The sequence below is a fragment of the Apodemus sylvaticus genome, chromosome 4, assembly GCF_947179515.1.
Source record: "Apodemus sylvaticus chromosome 4, mApoSyl1.1, whole genome shotgun sequence".
NCBI lineage: Eukaryota > Metazoa > Chordata > Mammalia > Rodentia > Muridae > Apodemus > Apodemus sylvaticus.
Genome location: NC_067475.1, coordinates 18,814,122 through 18,831,350, shown reverse-complemented (window position 1 = coordinate 18,831,350; position 17,229 = coordinate 18,814,122). Strand labels below are relative to the sequence as shown.

At 39.7% G+C, this 17,229-nt stretch overlaps 1 protein-coding gene across 14 annotated transcripts in view; it reads right to left on the bottom strand.

The window, feature by feature from the left end:
• LOC127682610 (guanylate-binding protein 1-like) overlaps positions 1–17,229 on the bottom strand; it is a 265,092-nt gene that overhangs the window by 141,775 nt on the left and 106,088 nt on the right. For 3 of the 14 annotated variants that reach the window (XM_052179070.1, XM_052179073.1, XM_052179071.1), the window contains exon 9: positions 15,662–15,764. The exons of 7 other annotated variants lie outside the window; for them this stretch is intronic. In XM_052179070.1, coding sequence (XP_052035030.1) covers positions 15,662–15,764 — 103 coding nt within the window. Of the gene's footprint in view, positions 1–7,686; positions 8,787–15,202; positions 15,397–15,661; positions 15,765–17,229 lie in introns of those variants that run through there. 4 more of the 14 variants (XM_052179074.1, XM_052179072.1, XM_052179065.1 and 1 more) reach the window with 4 other exon arrangements.

The following is a 17,229-nucleotide window of genomic DNA, read 5'->3' as shown; positions in this document are numbered from 1 at the left end:
CAAGAAGGAAGTGATCTTTACACAGTCAAGAAAAAGGGAAGAGTGGGGAAATTCTTGATGACTGCTGGCAGGAAGCAAAAAGGTCATCTGGCAGAGACACCTGCTGGCGGAGACACCTGTTGGTGTGTGTGTGTGTGGGGGGGGGCGAGCATTCAGTGGTTTTTCTTGTAATGTTCTCGCACAGACAGCTCAAGGGGAAGGCTCTAGTTAATTGTTCTCATATTTTGGCAGCCACCACCTTAGGTCCATGAGTAAGCATTAAATCTGAATAGCTCAGGTTGGCTTTTCATACTTAGAATTTCTGAAGACATCTAATTAACCTTCATGCTGATCTACCCACTGAGTAGAACTTTTTAACCTTTTTTTTTTTGTATTTTTTTTTATTCGATATAATTTATTTACATTTCAAATGATTTCCCCTTTTCTAGCCCCCCCCCTCCCCGAAAGTCCCGTAAGCCCCCTTCTCTTCCCCTGTCCTCCCTCCCACCCCTTCCCAGTTCCCCGTTCTGGTTTTGCCAAATACTGTTTCACTGAGTCTTTCCAGAACCAGGGACCACTCCTGCTTTCTTCTTGTATCTCATTTGATGTGTGGATTATGTTTTGGGTATTCCAGTTTTCTAGGTTAATAACCACTTATTAGTGAGTGCATACCATGATTCACCTTTTGAGTCTGGGTTACCTCACTTAGTATGATGTTCTCTAGCTCCATCCATTTGCCTAAGAATTTCATGAATTCATTGTTTCTAATGGCTGAATAGTACTCCATTGTGTAGATATACCACATTTTTTGTATCCACTCTTCTGTTGAGGGATACCTGGGTTCTTTCCAGCATCTGGCAATTATAAATAGGGCTGCTATGAACATAGTAGAGCATGTATCCTTATTACATGGTGGGGAATCCTCTGGGTATATGCCCAGGAGTGGTATAGCAGGATCTTCTGGAAGTGAGGTGCCCAGTTTTCGGAGGAACCGCCAGACTGCTTTCCAGAGTGGTTGTACCAATTTGCAACCCCACCAGCAGTGGAGGAGTGTTCCTCTTTCTCCGCACCCTCTCCAACACCTGCTGTCTCCTGAATTTTTAATCTTAGCCATTCTGACTGGTGTAAGATGAAATCTTAGGGTTGTTTTGATTTGCATTTCCCTAATGACTAATGAAGTTGAGCATTTTTTAAGATGCTTCTCCGCCATCTGAAGTTCTTCAGGTGAGAATTCTTTGTTTAACTCTGTACCCCATTTTTTAATAGGGTTGTTCGGTTTTCTGGAGTCTAACTTCTTGAGTTCTTTATATATATTGGATATTAGCCCTCTATCTGATGTAGGATTGGTGAAGATCTTTTCCCAATTTGTTGGTTGCCGATCTGTCCTCTTGATGGTGTCCTTTGCCTTACAGAAACTCTGTAACCTTATGAGGTCCCATTTGTCAATTCTTGCTCTTAGAGCATACGCTATTGGTGTTCTGTTCAGAAACTTTCTCCCTGTACCGATGTCCTCAAGGGTCTTCCCCAGTTTCTTTTCTATTAGCTTCAGAGTGTCTGGCTTTATGTGGAGGTCCTTGATCCATTTGGATTTGAGCTTAGTACAAGGAGACAAGGATGGATCAATTCGCATTCTTCTGCATGCTGACCTCCAGTTGAACCAGCACCATTTGTTGAAAAGGCTATCTTTTTTCCATTGGATGTTTTCAGCCTCTTTGTCGAGGATCAAGTGGCCATAGGTGTGTGGGTTCATTTCTGGATCTTCAATCCTGTTCCATTGATCCTCCTGCCTGTCACTGTACCAATACCATGCAGTTTTTAACACTATTGCTCTGTAGTATTGCTTGAGGTCAGGGATACTGATTCCCCCAGATTTTCTTTTGTTGCTGAGAATAGTTTTAGCTATCCTGGGTTTTTTGTTGTTCCAGATGAATTTGATAATTGCTCTTTCTAACTCTGTGAAGAATTGAGTTGGGATTTTGATGGGTATTGCATTGAATCTGTATAGTGCTTTAGGCAAAATGGCCATTTTAACTATATTGATTCTACCGATCCATGAGCATGGGAGGTTTTCCCATTTTTTGAGGTCTTCTTCCATTTCCTTCTTCAGAGTCTTGAAGTTCTTGTCATACAGATCTTTCACATGTTTGGTAAGAGTCACCCCAAGATACTTTATACTGTTTGTGGCTATTGTGAAGGGGGTCATTTCCCTAATTTCTTTCTCAGCCTGCTTATCCTTTGAGTATAGGAAGGCCACTGATTTGCTTGAGTTGATTTTGTAACCTGCCACTTTGCTGAAGTTGTTTATCAGCTGTAGGAGCTCTCTAGTGGAGTTCTTTGGGTCACTTAGGTAGACGATCATGTCGTCTGCAAATAATGATAGTTTGACTTCCTCCTTTCCAATTTGTATCCCTTTGACCTCCTTATGTTGTCGAATTGCCCGAGCTAGTACCTCAAGTACAATATTGAAAAGATAAGGAGAAAGGGGGCAGCCTTGTCTGGTCCCTGATTTCAGTGGGATTGCTTCAAGTTTCTCTCCATTTAGTTTGATGCTGGCTACCGGTTTGCTGTATATTGCTTTTACTATGTTTAGGTATGGGCCTTGAATTCCTGTTCTCTCCAAGACTTTAAGCATGAAAGGATGCTGAATTTTGTCAAATGCTTTTTCAGCATCCAATGAAATGACCATGTGGTTTTGTTCTTTGAGTTTGTTTATGTAGTGGATTGTATTGATGGATTTCCGTATATTGAACCAACCCTGCATTCCCGGGATAAAGCCTACTTGATCATGGTGGATGATCGTTTTGATGTGTTCTTGGATTCGGTTGGCAAGAATTTTATTGAGTATTTTTGCATCGATGTTCATAAGGGAAATTGGTCTGAAGTTCTCTTTCTTTGTTGGATCTTTGTGTGGCTTTGGTATCAGCGTAATTGTGGCTTCGTAGAAGGAATTGGGTAGTGTTCCTTCTGTTTCTATTTTGTGGAATAGTTTGAAGAGTATTGGTGTTAACTCTTCTTTGAAGGTCTGGTAGAATTCTGCACTGCAACCATCTGGTCCTGTGCTTTTTTTGGTTGGAAGACTTTCTATGACTCCTTCTATTTCTTTAGGCTTTATGGGACTGTTTAGATGGTCTAGTTGGTCCTGATTTAATTTTGGTATTTGGTATCTGTCAAGGAAATTGTCCATTTCCTCCAGATTCTCCAGTTGTGTTGAGTACAGGCTCTTGTAGTAGGATCTGATGATTTTTTGGATTTCCTCAGTTTCCGTTGTTATGTCTCCCTTTTCATTTCTAAGTTTGTTAATTTGGATACTTTCTCTGTGCCCTTTGGTCAGTCTGGCTAAGGGTTTATCTATCTTGTTGATTTTCTCAAAGAACCAGCTCCTGGTTTTGTTGATTTTTTGTATGGTTCTCTTTGTTTCTACTTGATTGATTTCGGCCCTGAGTTTGATGATTTCCTGCCTTCTACTCCTCGTGGGTGAAATAGCTTCTTTTTGTTCTAGGGCTTTCAGGTGTGTCATTAAGTTGGTAATGTATGCTCTCTCCATTTTCTTTTTGGAGGCACTCAGGGCTATGAGTTTTCCTCTTAGCACTGCTTTCATTGTGTCCCATAGATTTGGGTATGTTGTGTTTTCATTTTCATTGTGTTCTAAAAAGTCTTTAATTTCTTTCTTTATTTCTTCCTTGACCAAGGTGTCATTGAGTAGAGTATTGTTCAATTTCCACGTGTATGTGGGTTTTCTGTTGTTTCTGTTGCTATTGAAGACCACTTTTATTCCATAGTGATCAGATAGGAGGCATGGGATTAGTTCTATCTTCTTATATTTGTTGAGGTCTGTCTTGTGACCAATTATATGGTCGATTTTGGAGAAGGTACCATGAGGTGCTGAAAAAAAGGTATATTCTTTTGTTTTAGGATAGAATGTTCTATATATATCAGTTAAATCTAATTGGTCCAAAGCTTCAATTAGTTTCATTGTGTCCTTGTTTAGTTTCTGTTTTCCTGATCGGTCCATTGAGGAAAGTGCAGTGTTGAAGTCACCCACAATTATTGTGTTAGGTGCAATGTGTGCTTTGAGTTTTAATAAAGTTTCTTTTATGAAAGAGGGTGCCCTTGCATTTGGAGCATAGATGTTCAGGATTGAGAGTTCTTCTTGTTGTATTTTTCCTTTGACCAGCAAGAAGTGTCCCTCAGAGTCTCTTTTGATGACTTTGGGTTGAAAGTCAATTTTATCTGATATTAAAATGGCTACTCCAGCTTGTTTCCTGAGACCATTTGCTTGTAAAATTGTCTTCCAGCCTTTTACTCTAAGGTAGTGTTTGTCTTTGACCCTGAGGTGTGTTTCCTGTAAGCAGCAAAATGTAGGGTCCTGTTTACGTATCCAGTCAGTTAGTCTGTGTCTTTTTATTGGGGCATTGAGTCCATTGATGTTAAGAGATATTAAGGAATAGTGATTGTTACTTCCTATCATTTTTGACGTTATTTTTTAAATTTGATTGCTTAACTTCTTTTGGGTTTGATGAAAGGTTACTATCTTGCTTTTTTCAGGGTGAAGTTTCCCTCCTTGTATTGGTGTTGTCCTCCTATTGTCCTTTTTAGGGCTGGGTTTGTGGATAGATATTGGGTGAACTTGGTTTTGTCGTGAAATATCTTAGTTTCTCCATCTATGGTGATTGAGAGTTTTGCTGGATATAGTAGTGTTGGTTGGCATTTGTGTTCTCTTAGAGTCTGCATGAGATCTGCCCAGGACCTTCTAGCCTTCATAGTCTCAGGTGAAAAGTCTGCTGTGATTCTGATAGGTCTTCCTTTATATGTTACTTGGCCTTTTTCTCTTACTGCCTTTAATATTCTTTCTTTGTTTAGAACATTTGGTGTTTTGATTATTATGTGACGGGAAGTATTTCTGTTCTGGTCCAGTCTGTTTGGAGTTCTGTAGGCTTCTTGTATATTCATGGGCATCTCTCTCTTTAGGTTAGGGAAGTTTTCTTCCATAATTTTATTGAAGATATTTGCTGGCCCTTTAAGTTGTAAATCTTCACTCTCATCTATGCCTATAATCCTTAGGTTTGGTCTTCTCATTGTGTCCTGGATTTCCTGGATATTTTGGGTTACAAGCTTTTTGCATTTTGCATTTTCTTTAACTGTTGAGTCCATGGTTTCTAAGGAATCTTCAGCATCTGAGATTCTTTCTTCTATTTCTTGTATTCTGTTGTTGATATTTGCATCTCTGTCCCCTGATTTCTTCCCAAGGCTTTCTATCTCCAAAGTTGTCTCCTTTTGAGTTTTCTTAGTTGTTTCTACTTCTGTTTTTAGATCCTGGATGGTTTTGCTTAGCTCCTTCACTTGCTTGTTTGTGCTTTCCTGTAATTCTTTAAGAGATTTTTGTGTTTTTTCTTTCATGACCTCAGCCTGTTGACCAAAGTTCTCCTGTATTTCTTTAAGAGATTTTTGTGTTTCGTCTTTCATGACCTCAGCCTGTTGACCAAAGTTCTCCTGTATTTCTTTAAGTGTTTTTTGCATTTCCTCCTTGTTGGCTTTTGTATTCTCCTGGATTTCTTTCAATGATTTTTGTGTTTCCCTTGCAAGGGCTTCTAACTTTCGATCCATTTTCTCCTGAATGTCCTTCATGTGTTCCTGTACCAGCATCATGACCAGTGATTTTAAATCCAAATCTTGTTTTACTGGTGTGATGGGGTATCCAGGACTTGCTGGTAGAGGAGAATTTGGTTCAGATGTTGCCATATTGCCTTGATTTCTGTTAGTGACGTTCCTGCGTTTGCCTTTTGCCATCTAGCTCTCACTGGTGTTACTTGGTCTTGTCAGTGCTGGACTCACCAGTGCAAGCTGCCCCTTCCCCGTTGGCCTCTGGTGCACAGCTTACACTCTGCACTGCCTGTAGACAGGGTGCTGTTGTCCAGGCTGTTCAGATCCCGAAGCAGGCACCTGAAGGCTCCCGCTGGGGCCCGCAGGATTTATTGGAGCACACTGACTTCTCCCAGCTGGCCGCCCGGAAGCCCCCACTAGCCTCTTGAGGGACCTGGAGATGTGGCGGCCACCCAGGCTGATCTGAAGCGGAGAGAGTTGAGCTGGGGGCTTCTGCCTGAGGCCTTGCCCCAGATTGTGTCTGTGGACCAGGTGGAACCCGTGTGCACCCCCAGGGAGCTCCGAAGGTGAATGTTGCTGTGACCTCCCCTGTGCTCCGCTCACTCTGCTGGGCAGCCGATTTCCCCAACCGGGCTGGCGCACACTAGGTTAGCCTTGTCGCCCGGGCCCTGAGTCCAGGCAAACGCCTGGGAGGCCAAGGTCCGAGCAAAGTTCCCCTAGCGCTATGACTGTTATTTGGGTCCGCCAGGTGACCCGGATGGCGGGCGTGCGAGTCAGCGCTCCCCGAAAGCACCGGGAGAGTCTGTTGTGCTAATAACCTCCTGGGCGGGTTGACACACAGATGGCCCACCAAGCCGCCCAGTTCTTGGGGTCAGTCCTGTGCCTTTTGGGGCCTAGACCCCCGTTTTGTTAGCCTCAGGCTACGCTTGTTAGCAGTCTCTGCCCTCCCGAGCACTCTGGCTCCTGTAGGCAAAATGGCGGCGCGTGCACCGGCCGGGGCAAAAAAAAAACTCCTGGCTGGGTTGGCGCCCCGATGGCCACTCGAACAGCCCAGGGCCTGGGTGCAGGCCAACGCCCGTCTGGCTCAGACCCCTGCGGTGTTGGGCCTAGGATTATGTTTGTGTACCTCAGTCTGACCGATCTCTGGAGCCCGGGATCAAGATGGAGGTGAGTCTCTCCTGACTGGCGGGAAGCCGAGTTCTGAAGTGGCTTCCGTGCAGCGAAAGGCTCCGCAGAACCGCAGCTGCTTGCCGCCCGGCTGGTCAGCGAAGGTCAGTGGTCGTGGGCGCAGGTCCTAACTGGACCCCCGTGTCGCCTTGGTTCCACCGCTGATGGCCCTTCAGCTGGAGCAGCCACTGCTACCGCCGCCACTGCTGCCGCCGCCGCCGCCGCTGCCGCCCTGTCTTAATGTGACTTTTTAACCTTTTAAAAATTTTTTATTATTAGATATTTGCTTTATTTATATTTCAAATGTTATCCCCTTTCCTCCTTATCCCTCTGAAAACCCCCTATCCCCTCCCCCTTTTCTTACCATTCCCCCTCCCCTTCCCTCTTCTCTGTCCTTTAATTCTCCTACACTAGTTCATCAAGCCTTCACAGGACCAATGGCCTCTCCTCTCATTGATGTCTGAAAAGACAATCCACTGCTACATATGTAACTGGAGCCATTACATGGCTAGTACTTAAAACTTTTCATGAACACAAATCAGGCAATAGGCCAGACTCATAATTTTCTGAATACAACTGTTGAACTTTCTACAAGTACACATGATACTAGCATGCACTCAAAAGTATACTGCAGAAACACTACACTACCTACAGTTATTGTATAAGTTAATGTATCACCAGAAGTGTTTTATAAAAACCCTGGGTTTATTTCCACCATCAGAAATCTAATTATACAGAAAGTATCTTTGTATTTCTTTATCCATGAGAGTGTTGAGCCCCATGACTATGACATTTCCTTTTTGTGGTTCTGTTACTCTGCAAAGCCGATGCCATCATCAATGGGAGCCTCAGTGACAGCTAAAAGTCTTTGAATTAACTCCCCTCTTACAGAAATTTAGGGGAGGATTTTGTTACATCATACACAATGTATAGCATGCATTTGAAACAGTGTGTTATGGTAGGTTGATCATTTTTATTGACAGCTTTCACTTAGCCATGCTTCTGCTACATTGTAGAAGGCATTTTTTCTTAGAGACTTGCAAATCATGTCATAGCAGCAAAAGGCAGGTAAACATCAAACATGGTTTCAGAAGCGGTGAGACTGTGGTCATGAGCCTTAGAAGAATAGAACAAAATTTCTTTTGAGTTTGACATTCTGTGATTGTAGAAGTCATTCTAAAACCCTTAGAAGGAGAAAATGTTTTTAAAAATTATAAAGAGAGATTAGAAAGGAAACACAGAAGTCTGGAGCATAAAACAAAGCAAGAAGTTCTCTAAAGCAGGGAGATGTATTACCCACTCACAGGTGCATTCTGCCTGGAGGGGAATTTTCTCCCACTCTCCAATGGGTTTCTCTGTTCATCCAGCAGCCACAGAGCTTCCCCACACTGAGCACCACCCAATGTTTACTCTGAGAACCTGCAGACAGCATGAGACCCAAAAAGCTGTGTCATACAGATATGTTCAGATTTTTATCATGATTACAACATGCCAATCTCAGCTGAGGACAAAGCTAAATCTTTTAATTACTTGTGAGCATATGACGGAGAATATCCAGAAGGGAGTGTATGTGATACAAAAATGTTTACCCGAAAGCAGCTGCCATATCACTATGTGGTAAAACAAATCCCAACCATAAAATTTAGTATGTATACACAGTCCATGTTTACAATTTCAAATATAAGACCAAATTAAAGATCACATGAATCTTTAGTTCTAACAAAAACATGAACTGAATTTCTTCATAAGCCAAACATTCTTTTTACATGTAAACTCCACTTTGTTAACTTTATTTCTACCTTCTTCCCAATAAAGTGCCATGTCTTCAAATCTATTTTGGTGTCAAGCTGCTTCACAGTCCAAAGCTCTCCCAGAAGTTTAATCTTTGTGAGTAGAACCACAGAGGAGAGCCTTAGTCTGTTTGAATTTTAGAGTATGGTGCATGATAAAGATGACACGATGTCCTTGATATTCTGTATTTCTTGAAATAGTTTCTTGCACTCATTCATTAATCCTTCCTTGAGAAGTCTTTCATATTCCTAAAATGGAGATGGAAAATGAATTCAGACTGCATCACATATTCCTCACATGATGACAGAGAATAGTTTGTCTCTCTCTCTCTCTCTCTCTCTCTCTCTCTATATATATATATATATATATATATATATATATATATATATATATATATATATATATCTTGCTTTAGAATGTAACCTGACAGTTCTAAACACCAGTAGCCTACATCCCTCAGGTCCTCTTCTTACATCCTTTGACTCATGTAAAACACATTTTTCTATAAAATCAGCACCTGCTTAGTGCAGACTCTCAAACATATGGAAGAATGCTCAAACAAAATGGAAGATCACTACCTGAATCAGAATCGGGGTAGGCATTCAAACAAGGGATTTAGTACATGTCCCAGTTGTAGTAACCAAGACAGAAGACAAATATATTAAAGCAAGTGGGGTCTTCAGTGCTCAGGCCATTTTATTAGCAGCCATGGAGACTCAATATACATGTGCAGGGATGCCCAGAAAACACAATGTTACTGGCAATGTGAGCATTTAACCATTTTGATTTAAGGTTTGAAACTGACTCTACACTTTAAGATGCTTCCAGAGATAAGAGCATTCTGGGTGTGGCAGAAGCAAATTTTCTATTGGTCCCATTCAATATAAAAAAATTAAGAGTTGAATATTATATCATGGAATCTGATGCAAAAAGCCATTTTACATGTAGAAATTACAATTACTCGATTTAGCATGTGAGAAAATAATTGTCCTTGATAGGTTAGTTGAGGATTTTGTCACAGAAATCCTAGAAAACACTAGAGGAAAAAGTATGATTCAAATCTACAATTCAATAGACATACCCTGAAATGGGCTTCTCTTAGCAATAAGCAATTAAGACTTAAAGAGCGAGTACTGGTCAGGAAAAAGAGTGGTAAAGGGATGATAATGTAGGTAAAGGTTTGTGAATGATACCCTGCATTTGGGGTATTGTATGTTATTTCCCTTGGATTGAGGATGGGGAGGATGGAGCACAAAGTCTCTATTCACAACTCAGTCAAGCCTTGACCTTGTGAACCTAATGACTCAACCTCTTGATTGATTGGACCACTGGAACTTAAAATTAAAATGGTTCAGCTGACTCTGGTGGCCTCCATCAGGCCTGCCTATCAAAAAACATTTAGGTCCACGGAACAAGTAAGAACTAGGTAAAAGGCTGTAAAAGGTTTACTAAACAAATGTAACAAAGGATCAGACTGGAGTAGTCATTCTCATATCTGATAAAATAGATTTTCAACCAAAATTAATCAAAAGAGATGGGGACACTTCATACTCATAAAAGGAAAAAAATCCATCAGGATGACTCCACAATATTGAACATACATGCTCCAAATGCAACGGCACCCACATTCATAAAGAAACATTACTAAAGCTTAAACCACTTATCAAACCCCAAACATTAATAATGAGAGTCTTCAACATCCCACTTTTACTGAACGACAGGTCATTGAGACAGGATCTAAAATCAAGAAATACTGAAATTGAGTTTATGAATCAAAGGGACCTATCAGTGAGGAATTTAGTTTTCATATTCTATTCAGAAGCTAAGCCATGGACAATTTAGACCACTTGCTATCTATCCAAAATCAAAGGTATTCTACTTCTACAGTTTTGTAGCTGATTACCCTGATTTAGTCCCTTAAGGCTGCCCTACCCAGTGTCCAGTTAGCACCTCAAAATAACACAGCAGGAGGCAAGGTAAAGCTTCAATTGTGCTTCTCTAAGTAGAAGTCCCCAGGAGAAGTGGGGGAGAGAGGTACTCATTTCTGCCCTTTGTCTTGTACAACTCTTAGAGCTTGTGTTCACTGTGAGTTTGCATATTCAGATCATAAATTTATAAGAGGTTATAACAGAGAATGCCTACATACATATACACTAAGAACAAAATTATCTGGCTTAACTTTCACCATTTGTCACTGGCTTACAGGGTCTTTGGAAGTTTAAAACTGTAACTAGGCCATCCTTGAAGTCTTGTTTTAACAAACTCAATCAATATCTTATCTCCTGTTTTTGCTCCTGCAGTGTATATCTTCTTTATGACCATCATTTAATGATTTCTGTAACACCTTGTAATAAGCCCTAAGTCTTATTATCTAAGCCCTAAGTCTGCTGTTATCTCAGAAGCAATAAAGAAGTACTGTTATAAAAGGAACTCTGTTTATGTGCATGTTGCCATTTGGAAACATTAGTAACCCTGGCATGCTAGATGTTTCTGTAGAATAAACATTCTTTGTCTTTTCATACTATCTGAGTTCATAGCTCTGATAGCCTTCATAAAAAAATTAGAGAAATCTCATACTAGCAATTAAAAGTACACCTTAAAGGTCTAGAAAAAAGGAAGCAAACACACCCAAGAGGAGTACATGGCAAGAAATAATCAACTCAGGGTTGAAATCAATCTATTAGAAACAGAGAAGAGTTCAAAAAATCAACCAAACAAAGGCCTGGTTATTTGAGAAAATTGATCTTTTGGAAAAACAACAAGATAGATAAACCCTTATCCAAACTAACTAAAAGGCAGAAAGACAGTATCCAAATTAATAAAATCATAAATGAAAAGGGAGACATAACAGACACTGAAGAAATACAAAGAATTCTTTGGTCTTACTTCAAAAGCCAGTACTTTACAAAAGTGGAAAATCTAAATGAAATGAATGATTTTGAAAGATTTTCTACATGGATAGGACTTAAATCAAGATCAGATAAACTATTTAAACAGTCCTAAAAACACCCAAGTGAATAGAAGCAGTTATTAAAAGTCTCCTAACAACAACAACAACAACAACAACAACAAACTCTAGATTGTTTTAGTGCAGAATTATACCTGAAATTCATAGAAGAAGTAATGCCAATACTTCTCAAACTATTGCACAAAATAGAAACAGAAAATACGTTACCAAATACATTGTATGAGGTCACACCCTGATACCTAAACCGCACACTCAACAAAGGATGAGAACCTCAGACCAATTTCTCTTATGAACATTAATGAAAGGATATTCAATAAAATACATTCAAACTGAATCAAAAATGACATCCACCATGATGAAGTAGTCTTCAAACCAGGGATGCAGAAATGGCTCAATTTATGAAAAATCAATAAATGTAATCTACTATATAAATATACTGAAAGGAAAAATAACTCATGTGATCATCTCACAATAGCTGGAAAGGCCTTTGACAAAAATCTAATAACTCTTCATATTAAAAGTCATGGAGATATCAAGGATTTAAGGATTATACGTAACCATAATTAAAGCAATATACAGCAAGCCAATACTTAACATCAAATTAAATTGATTTAATTAAGTGAAATCAATATTACAAAAAGAACAAAAAGGATAAGGCTGCCCACTCTATCCCTATCTATTCAATATAGTATTTGAAGTTCTAGATAGAGCAATAAGACTACTAAAGGAGATCATGGAGATACAAATTGGAAAGGAAGATGTCAAAGTATCACTGTTCTTAGGCAATATGATAGTATACATAAACAACCACCAAAATTCTACCAGAGAACTCCTACTGCTGACAAATACTTTCATCAATGTGCTGGCTAGATACAAAATCAACTAAAAAAGACTGATTAGCCCTTTTTTACACAAAGGATACATGGGCTGAGAAAGAAATTAGGGAAACAACACCTGTTACAATAACAACAAATAATATAAAATATTTTGGTGTAACTAACCAAGCAAGTGAAAGACTTATATGACAACAATTTCAAGTCCCTGCAGGAAGATATGAAGAGCCGGAAAGATCTCTTCAATGTATGGATCAGTAGGATTAACATACACAGTGAAAGTGACAATCTTACCAAAAACAATCTACAGATTCAATGCAATCCCCATCATAATTCCAACATATGTTTTTACAATCCTTAAAAGAGCACTTCTCAATTTCATATAGAAAAACAAAAAAACCCAGAAAAGCTATAACAATCTTGTACAGTTAAGCACTCCTGGATGAATCACCATCCTTGATTTCAAGATATCCTATAGATCAAATAGTAATTAAAGCTAAATGGTATTGGCATAAAAACAGACTGGTTGATCAATGGAATAGAATCAAAGACCCAGAAATAAACGTACACATCTATGGACAGTTGGCTTATGACAGAGAAGCCAAAACCATGCAATAACAAAATTAAACAATCTTCAACAAATTGTGCTGGTCTAACTGAAAGTCTATATGTAGAAGATTTCAAATAGACCCATAATTATCACCTTGCACAAAACTCAAGTCCAAGTAGATCACAGACCTCAATATCAAACTGAACACACTAAATCTAAGAGAAAAGAAAGTGGGGGAAATGCCTTGAATTCATTGGTGTGGCAGAGGAGACAAATTTCTGAACACAGCATCAATAGCTCAGGAAATAAGATAAACAATAAATGGCGTCTCATGAAACTGAAAAGCTTTTACAAGACTAAGGAACCCATTAATAGGGCAAAATGGCAGCCTACAAAATGGGAAAGTATTTCCATCAATCCTACATATGACAGAGGACTAATATCCAAAATATGTAAAGAACTCAAGAAATTGAACACCAACAAATGAATTAAAAATGGGGTACAGAGTTAAACAGAGAATTCTCAACAGAGGAATCTCAAATGGCCGAGAAGCACTTAAAGAAATCTTTAATGTCCTTAGTGAGGGAAATGCAAATCAAATCTACCCTGAGAATCCATCTTATACTCCTCAGGATGCCTAAGATCAAAATCTCAAGTGGCAGCAAATGCTGGCAATGATGAGGAGAAAGAAGAACACTCTTCTCCTGCTGGCTGGGGTGCAAACTTGTAAAAAAATCACTTTGAAAGTCAATTTGGCAGCTTCTCAGAAAATTGGGAATACTTTTATCTCAAGATCCATCTATACCACTCCTGTATACATACCCCAGAGATTCCCCCCCCACCCCCACCCCCAATACCACAGGGACACTTCTTCAACTGTGTTCATAGCAGATTTATTTGTAAAAGCCAGAAGCAGGAAACAACCTAGATGTCTCTGAACTGGAGAATGGATAAAGAAAATGTGATACATCTACAAAATATAATAGTATTCAGCTACTAAAATCAATGACACCATGAATTTTGCAGGCAAATGGCTGGAACTTGAGTGTATCATTCTGAGTGAGGTAACACAGAACCAGAAAGATATACATGGTTTGTACTCATTTATAATTTGACATTAGCCATAAATGCAGAATAACCATGCTAATCCACATACCCAAAGTAACTGAATAATGAGAAAATCCCAAGGGAGAATGTGTGACTCTCACACAGAGGGGGAAACAAAAGATTCATCAGACTTGGATGGAGGGAGGGAACTGTGTGAGAGATGATGAGGGGAATGAGGATGGTGATCAGGTTTGGAGAGATAGGGCAGGAGAGGCTTAGAGTGATACTGGAAATCAAAGGAAGACATCTCTTGGACAGGCTGGAGACCTGGGTTGGGGGAGATCCTAGGGATGATACTAGCTGAGATTCCTATCAGAAGGAGATATAGAGACTGAACTGGTCACCCCCTGTAACTAGGCAGGACTTCCAGTGGAAGGAGGGGGATGTCAACCCAACCATAGATCCTTTAACTTAAAATTTGTTCTACCTACCAGATGTATAGGGATAAAGATGTAGCAGAGACTGTGGGAATGGCCAGTTAATGACTGGTTCAACTTGAGAACTATCCCCAATAGGAGAAGGCCAACCCCTGACACTATTAATGATTTTCTTCTATCTTTATAGACTGTAACCTAGTATAACTGTTTCTTGAGAGGCTTCATTCAGCAGCATATGAAAACACATGCAGAGACCCACAGCCAAACATCAGGTTGAATCTTATGGAAGAGTTGGAGATAAAACTGAGGAAAGGGGTTTGGGGGTGATCAAGGACTTTACAAAAAGACATATAGAATCAACTGACCTAGGCCCATAGAAACACCCAGAGATTGACCCTCCAATTTTAGAGCATACAGGGCTTTGACTTAGGCCCAACACCACCTTTTGGAGCAAATGTGAAATTTGGCCTTCCTGTGGCTCCACTAAGAGTTGGAGCAGGGGCTGTATCTGACATTGCTGCCTACCATTGGATCCCCTTCCCCTACTTGGACTTCATGATTGGGTCTCAGTAGCAGAGTCCTGCTGGGACTAGATGTCCTACAGTGGGTGGTACCAAAGAGGGCTTCCTCCTCTATGAGAAGAAGGGGAAAGTGGAATGGGGGTAAGGAATTATAAGGGCAGAACTGGGAGGAGAGAAGGGAGGCACTGCAATGATGAAAAAAAAATTACAAGAGAAAACAAACAAACAAATAGCCAAAACACCAAAAACAAATAAAACCTAATGAACCAAAGAACCCAGGGCAATCAGAATTTGGTGCAGCCAGGTACCTGAACTTTAAGGGAAATGATTCTTTCTTGCTCTGCCATGAGCTCTTTCCGTTCTTGCTCCATCTTCTCGGTCATCTGTTTCATGAGCTCTTGATAACTCTTTTCCTTCTGTTCCATCAGTTGCTCATGCTTCTTTTGCATTTCCTCCACTGCTCTCTTTGCAGCTTCTGCGGCTTCAGCTTTTACACGTTCCACTGAGAAGAGAAAAAAGTAAAGGAGATGAGTAAGTTTTGAGCTGCTTTTGTTTTTTACCACATTGTGGAATCTTTATCCTGGAAACTGGCTAATGAGGAGGAACACTGCCTTGTCTACTGGTTTAAAAACAGCCACCATGAAGCTAAGAGTGACATTTGTCACTACAATAATATCTTTGTCTCTACAATGATGATGTCTTATGGACCAATATTGCAGCTCATGCTGAGAATTTCCAGCATCTGGAATCATCTCAGTAGCTCTTACCTTCAATCTGCTTTTCCTTTTCTGTGAGTGACTGGTCCATCTTTAGAAGTGTCTCAGCCACCTCCTCCTTGGACTCATTGTACTTTCTCAACATCTCTTCAGCCTAGATGTTGAAGTAAGATAGAATGAGGAAGTAAGTATGTAAGTTGAAGACAAATCATGCTTATTTCTTTCAATTTAATTTTATCAACTATGGAGCAAATACCTTGTAATTCAAATAGTATTTTAGGTTTAGGGTTTTAAAATGAACTTGAGGTCTGCCCCAGTCTCAGTCAGCTGACTCTATTCATCTGTCTGTATCTTTGATGCCTTATTCCCTTCAAAATATTTATTTTGTATGTTACCTTCAGCTAAATATGTTGATTTTCACTTAAAAATGTAACCATCTTTAATTGAAAAACAATTTTATCATACAATACATTCTGATCACATGTTTTCTTCCCTCCAATTGACCCAGATCCTCCAGGCCTCCTTACCCGCCCAACTCCTTGCCTTTTCTTCCTTTCTCCTTTTAAAAAACAAACAGGTAAACAACTCCCTACCAAAAAAAAAAAACCTGTCATACAAAACCAAATCACTAAAACACAGAAGTGTAACTGTAATTAATATAAGAGCAAAAGATAAATAAAATAAACAAACAAAACCCATCCAAACACAGGGAGATAAAATGTCTACAACAATACCATTGACTTTGTTTTGTGTTGACTATACACTTTCCTGCATGGACCCTACCCTGAAGTATTAACTAGGAACTTATCCTTGTCATCTGGTCCAAACAAACCTCCTGGCATTAGACCATCCTTCCTGCCTTAATGACTTCTGCATATCAGTCTGAGAACATCTAGAATTCTGCCATAACATTTCAAAAAGAGTTACCATGGTGATTTGAATGAGAATGGCCCCCATGGACTCAAATATTTCCATGCTTAGTTATCAGGGAGTAAAAGTATTTGAGAATGATTTAGGGTATGGACTTAATCAAGCGAGTATGCCTTGTGCTTTAAGGTTTGAAAAACTTAGGTCAAGCCAGTGTCTGTACTTCAGGGTATAAAGCTCTCTGCTTCTTTTCTAGCCCCATGTCTACCTGTGCATCAACATGTTCCTCATCATGATGATAATGGACTAACTCTCTGAAGCTGTATATTAAGCTCCACACTAGTTTTCTTTTAGAAGACTTGTCTTGGTCGAGGTGGCCATTTAAAAATAGTATGTAGCCAAATCTAATCTTGACCTCAAGTGCCTAAGTAGGGCAATTTAAAATGGCTAAAGGCAAAGACTATGTACTCTGAATTTTCATTCAGGTTATAAAACTCATTGACACTGTGATCTTGAGTGAGGTCTTAACTTCTTTCTGCCACAATTTCCTTTTCTTTCTCTGAGATAATAAAAATAATAAATACTTAATGGAATTGATGTCAGAACTCAATGAGGTAACTTCTACAAAACAGGGAGGACAATCTCTGTACCAACTGCTATTGCTATATTACTGGCCTGTAAGCTATCATTACCTAGAGTTTGTGAGAAAACTTAGTAGTTACTTGATTTGGTTATTCCTTAAATTACATTAG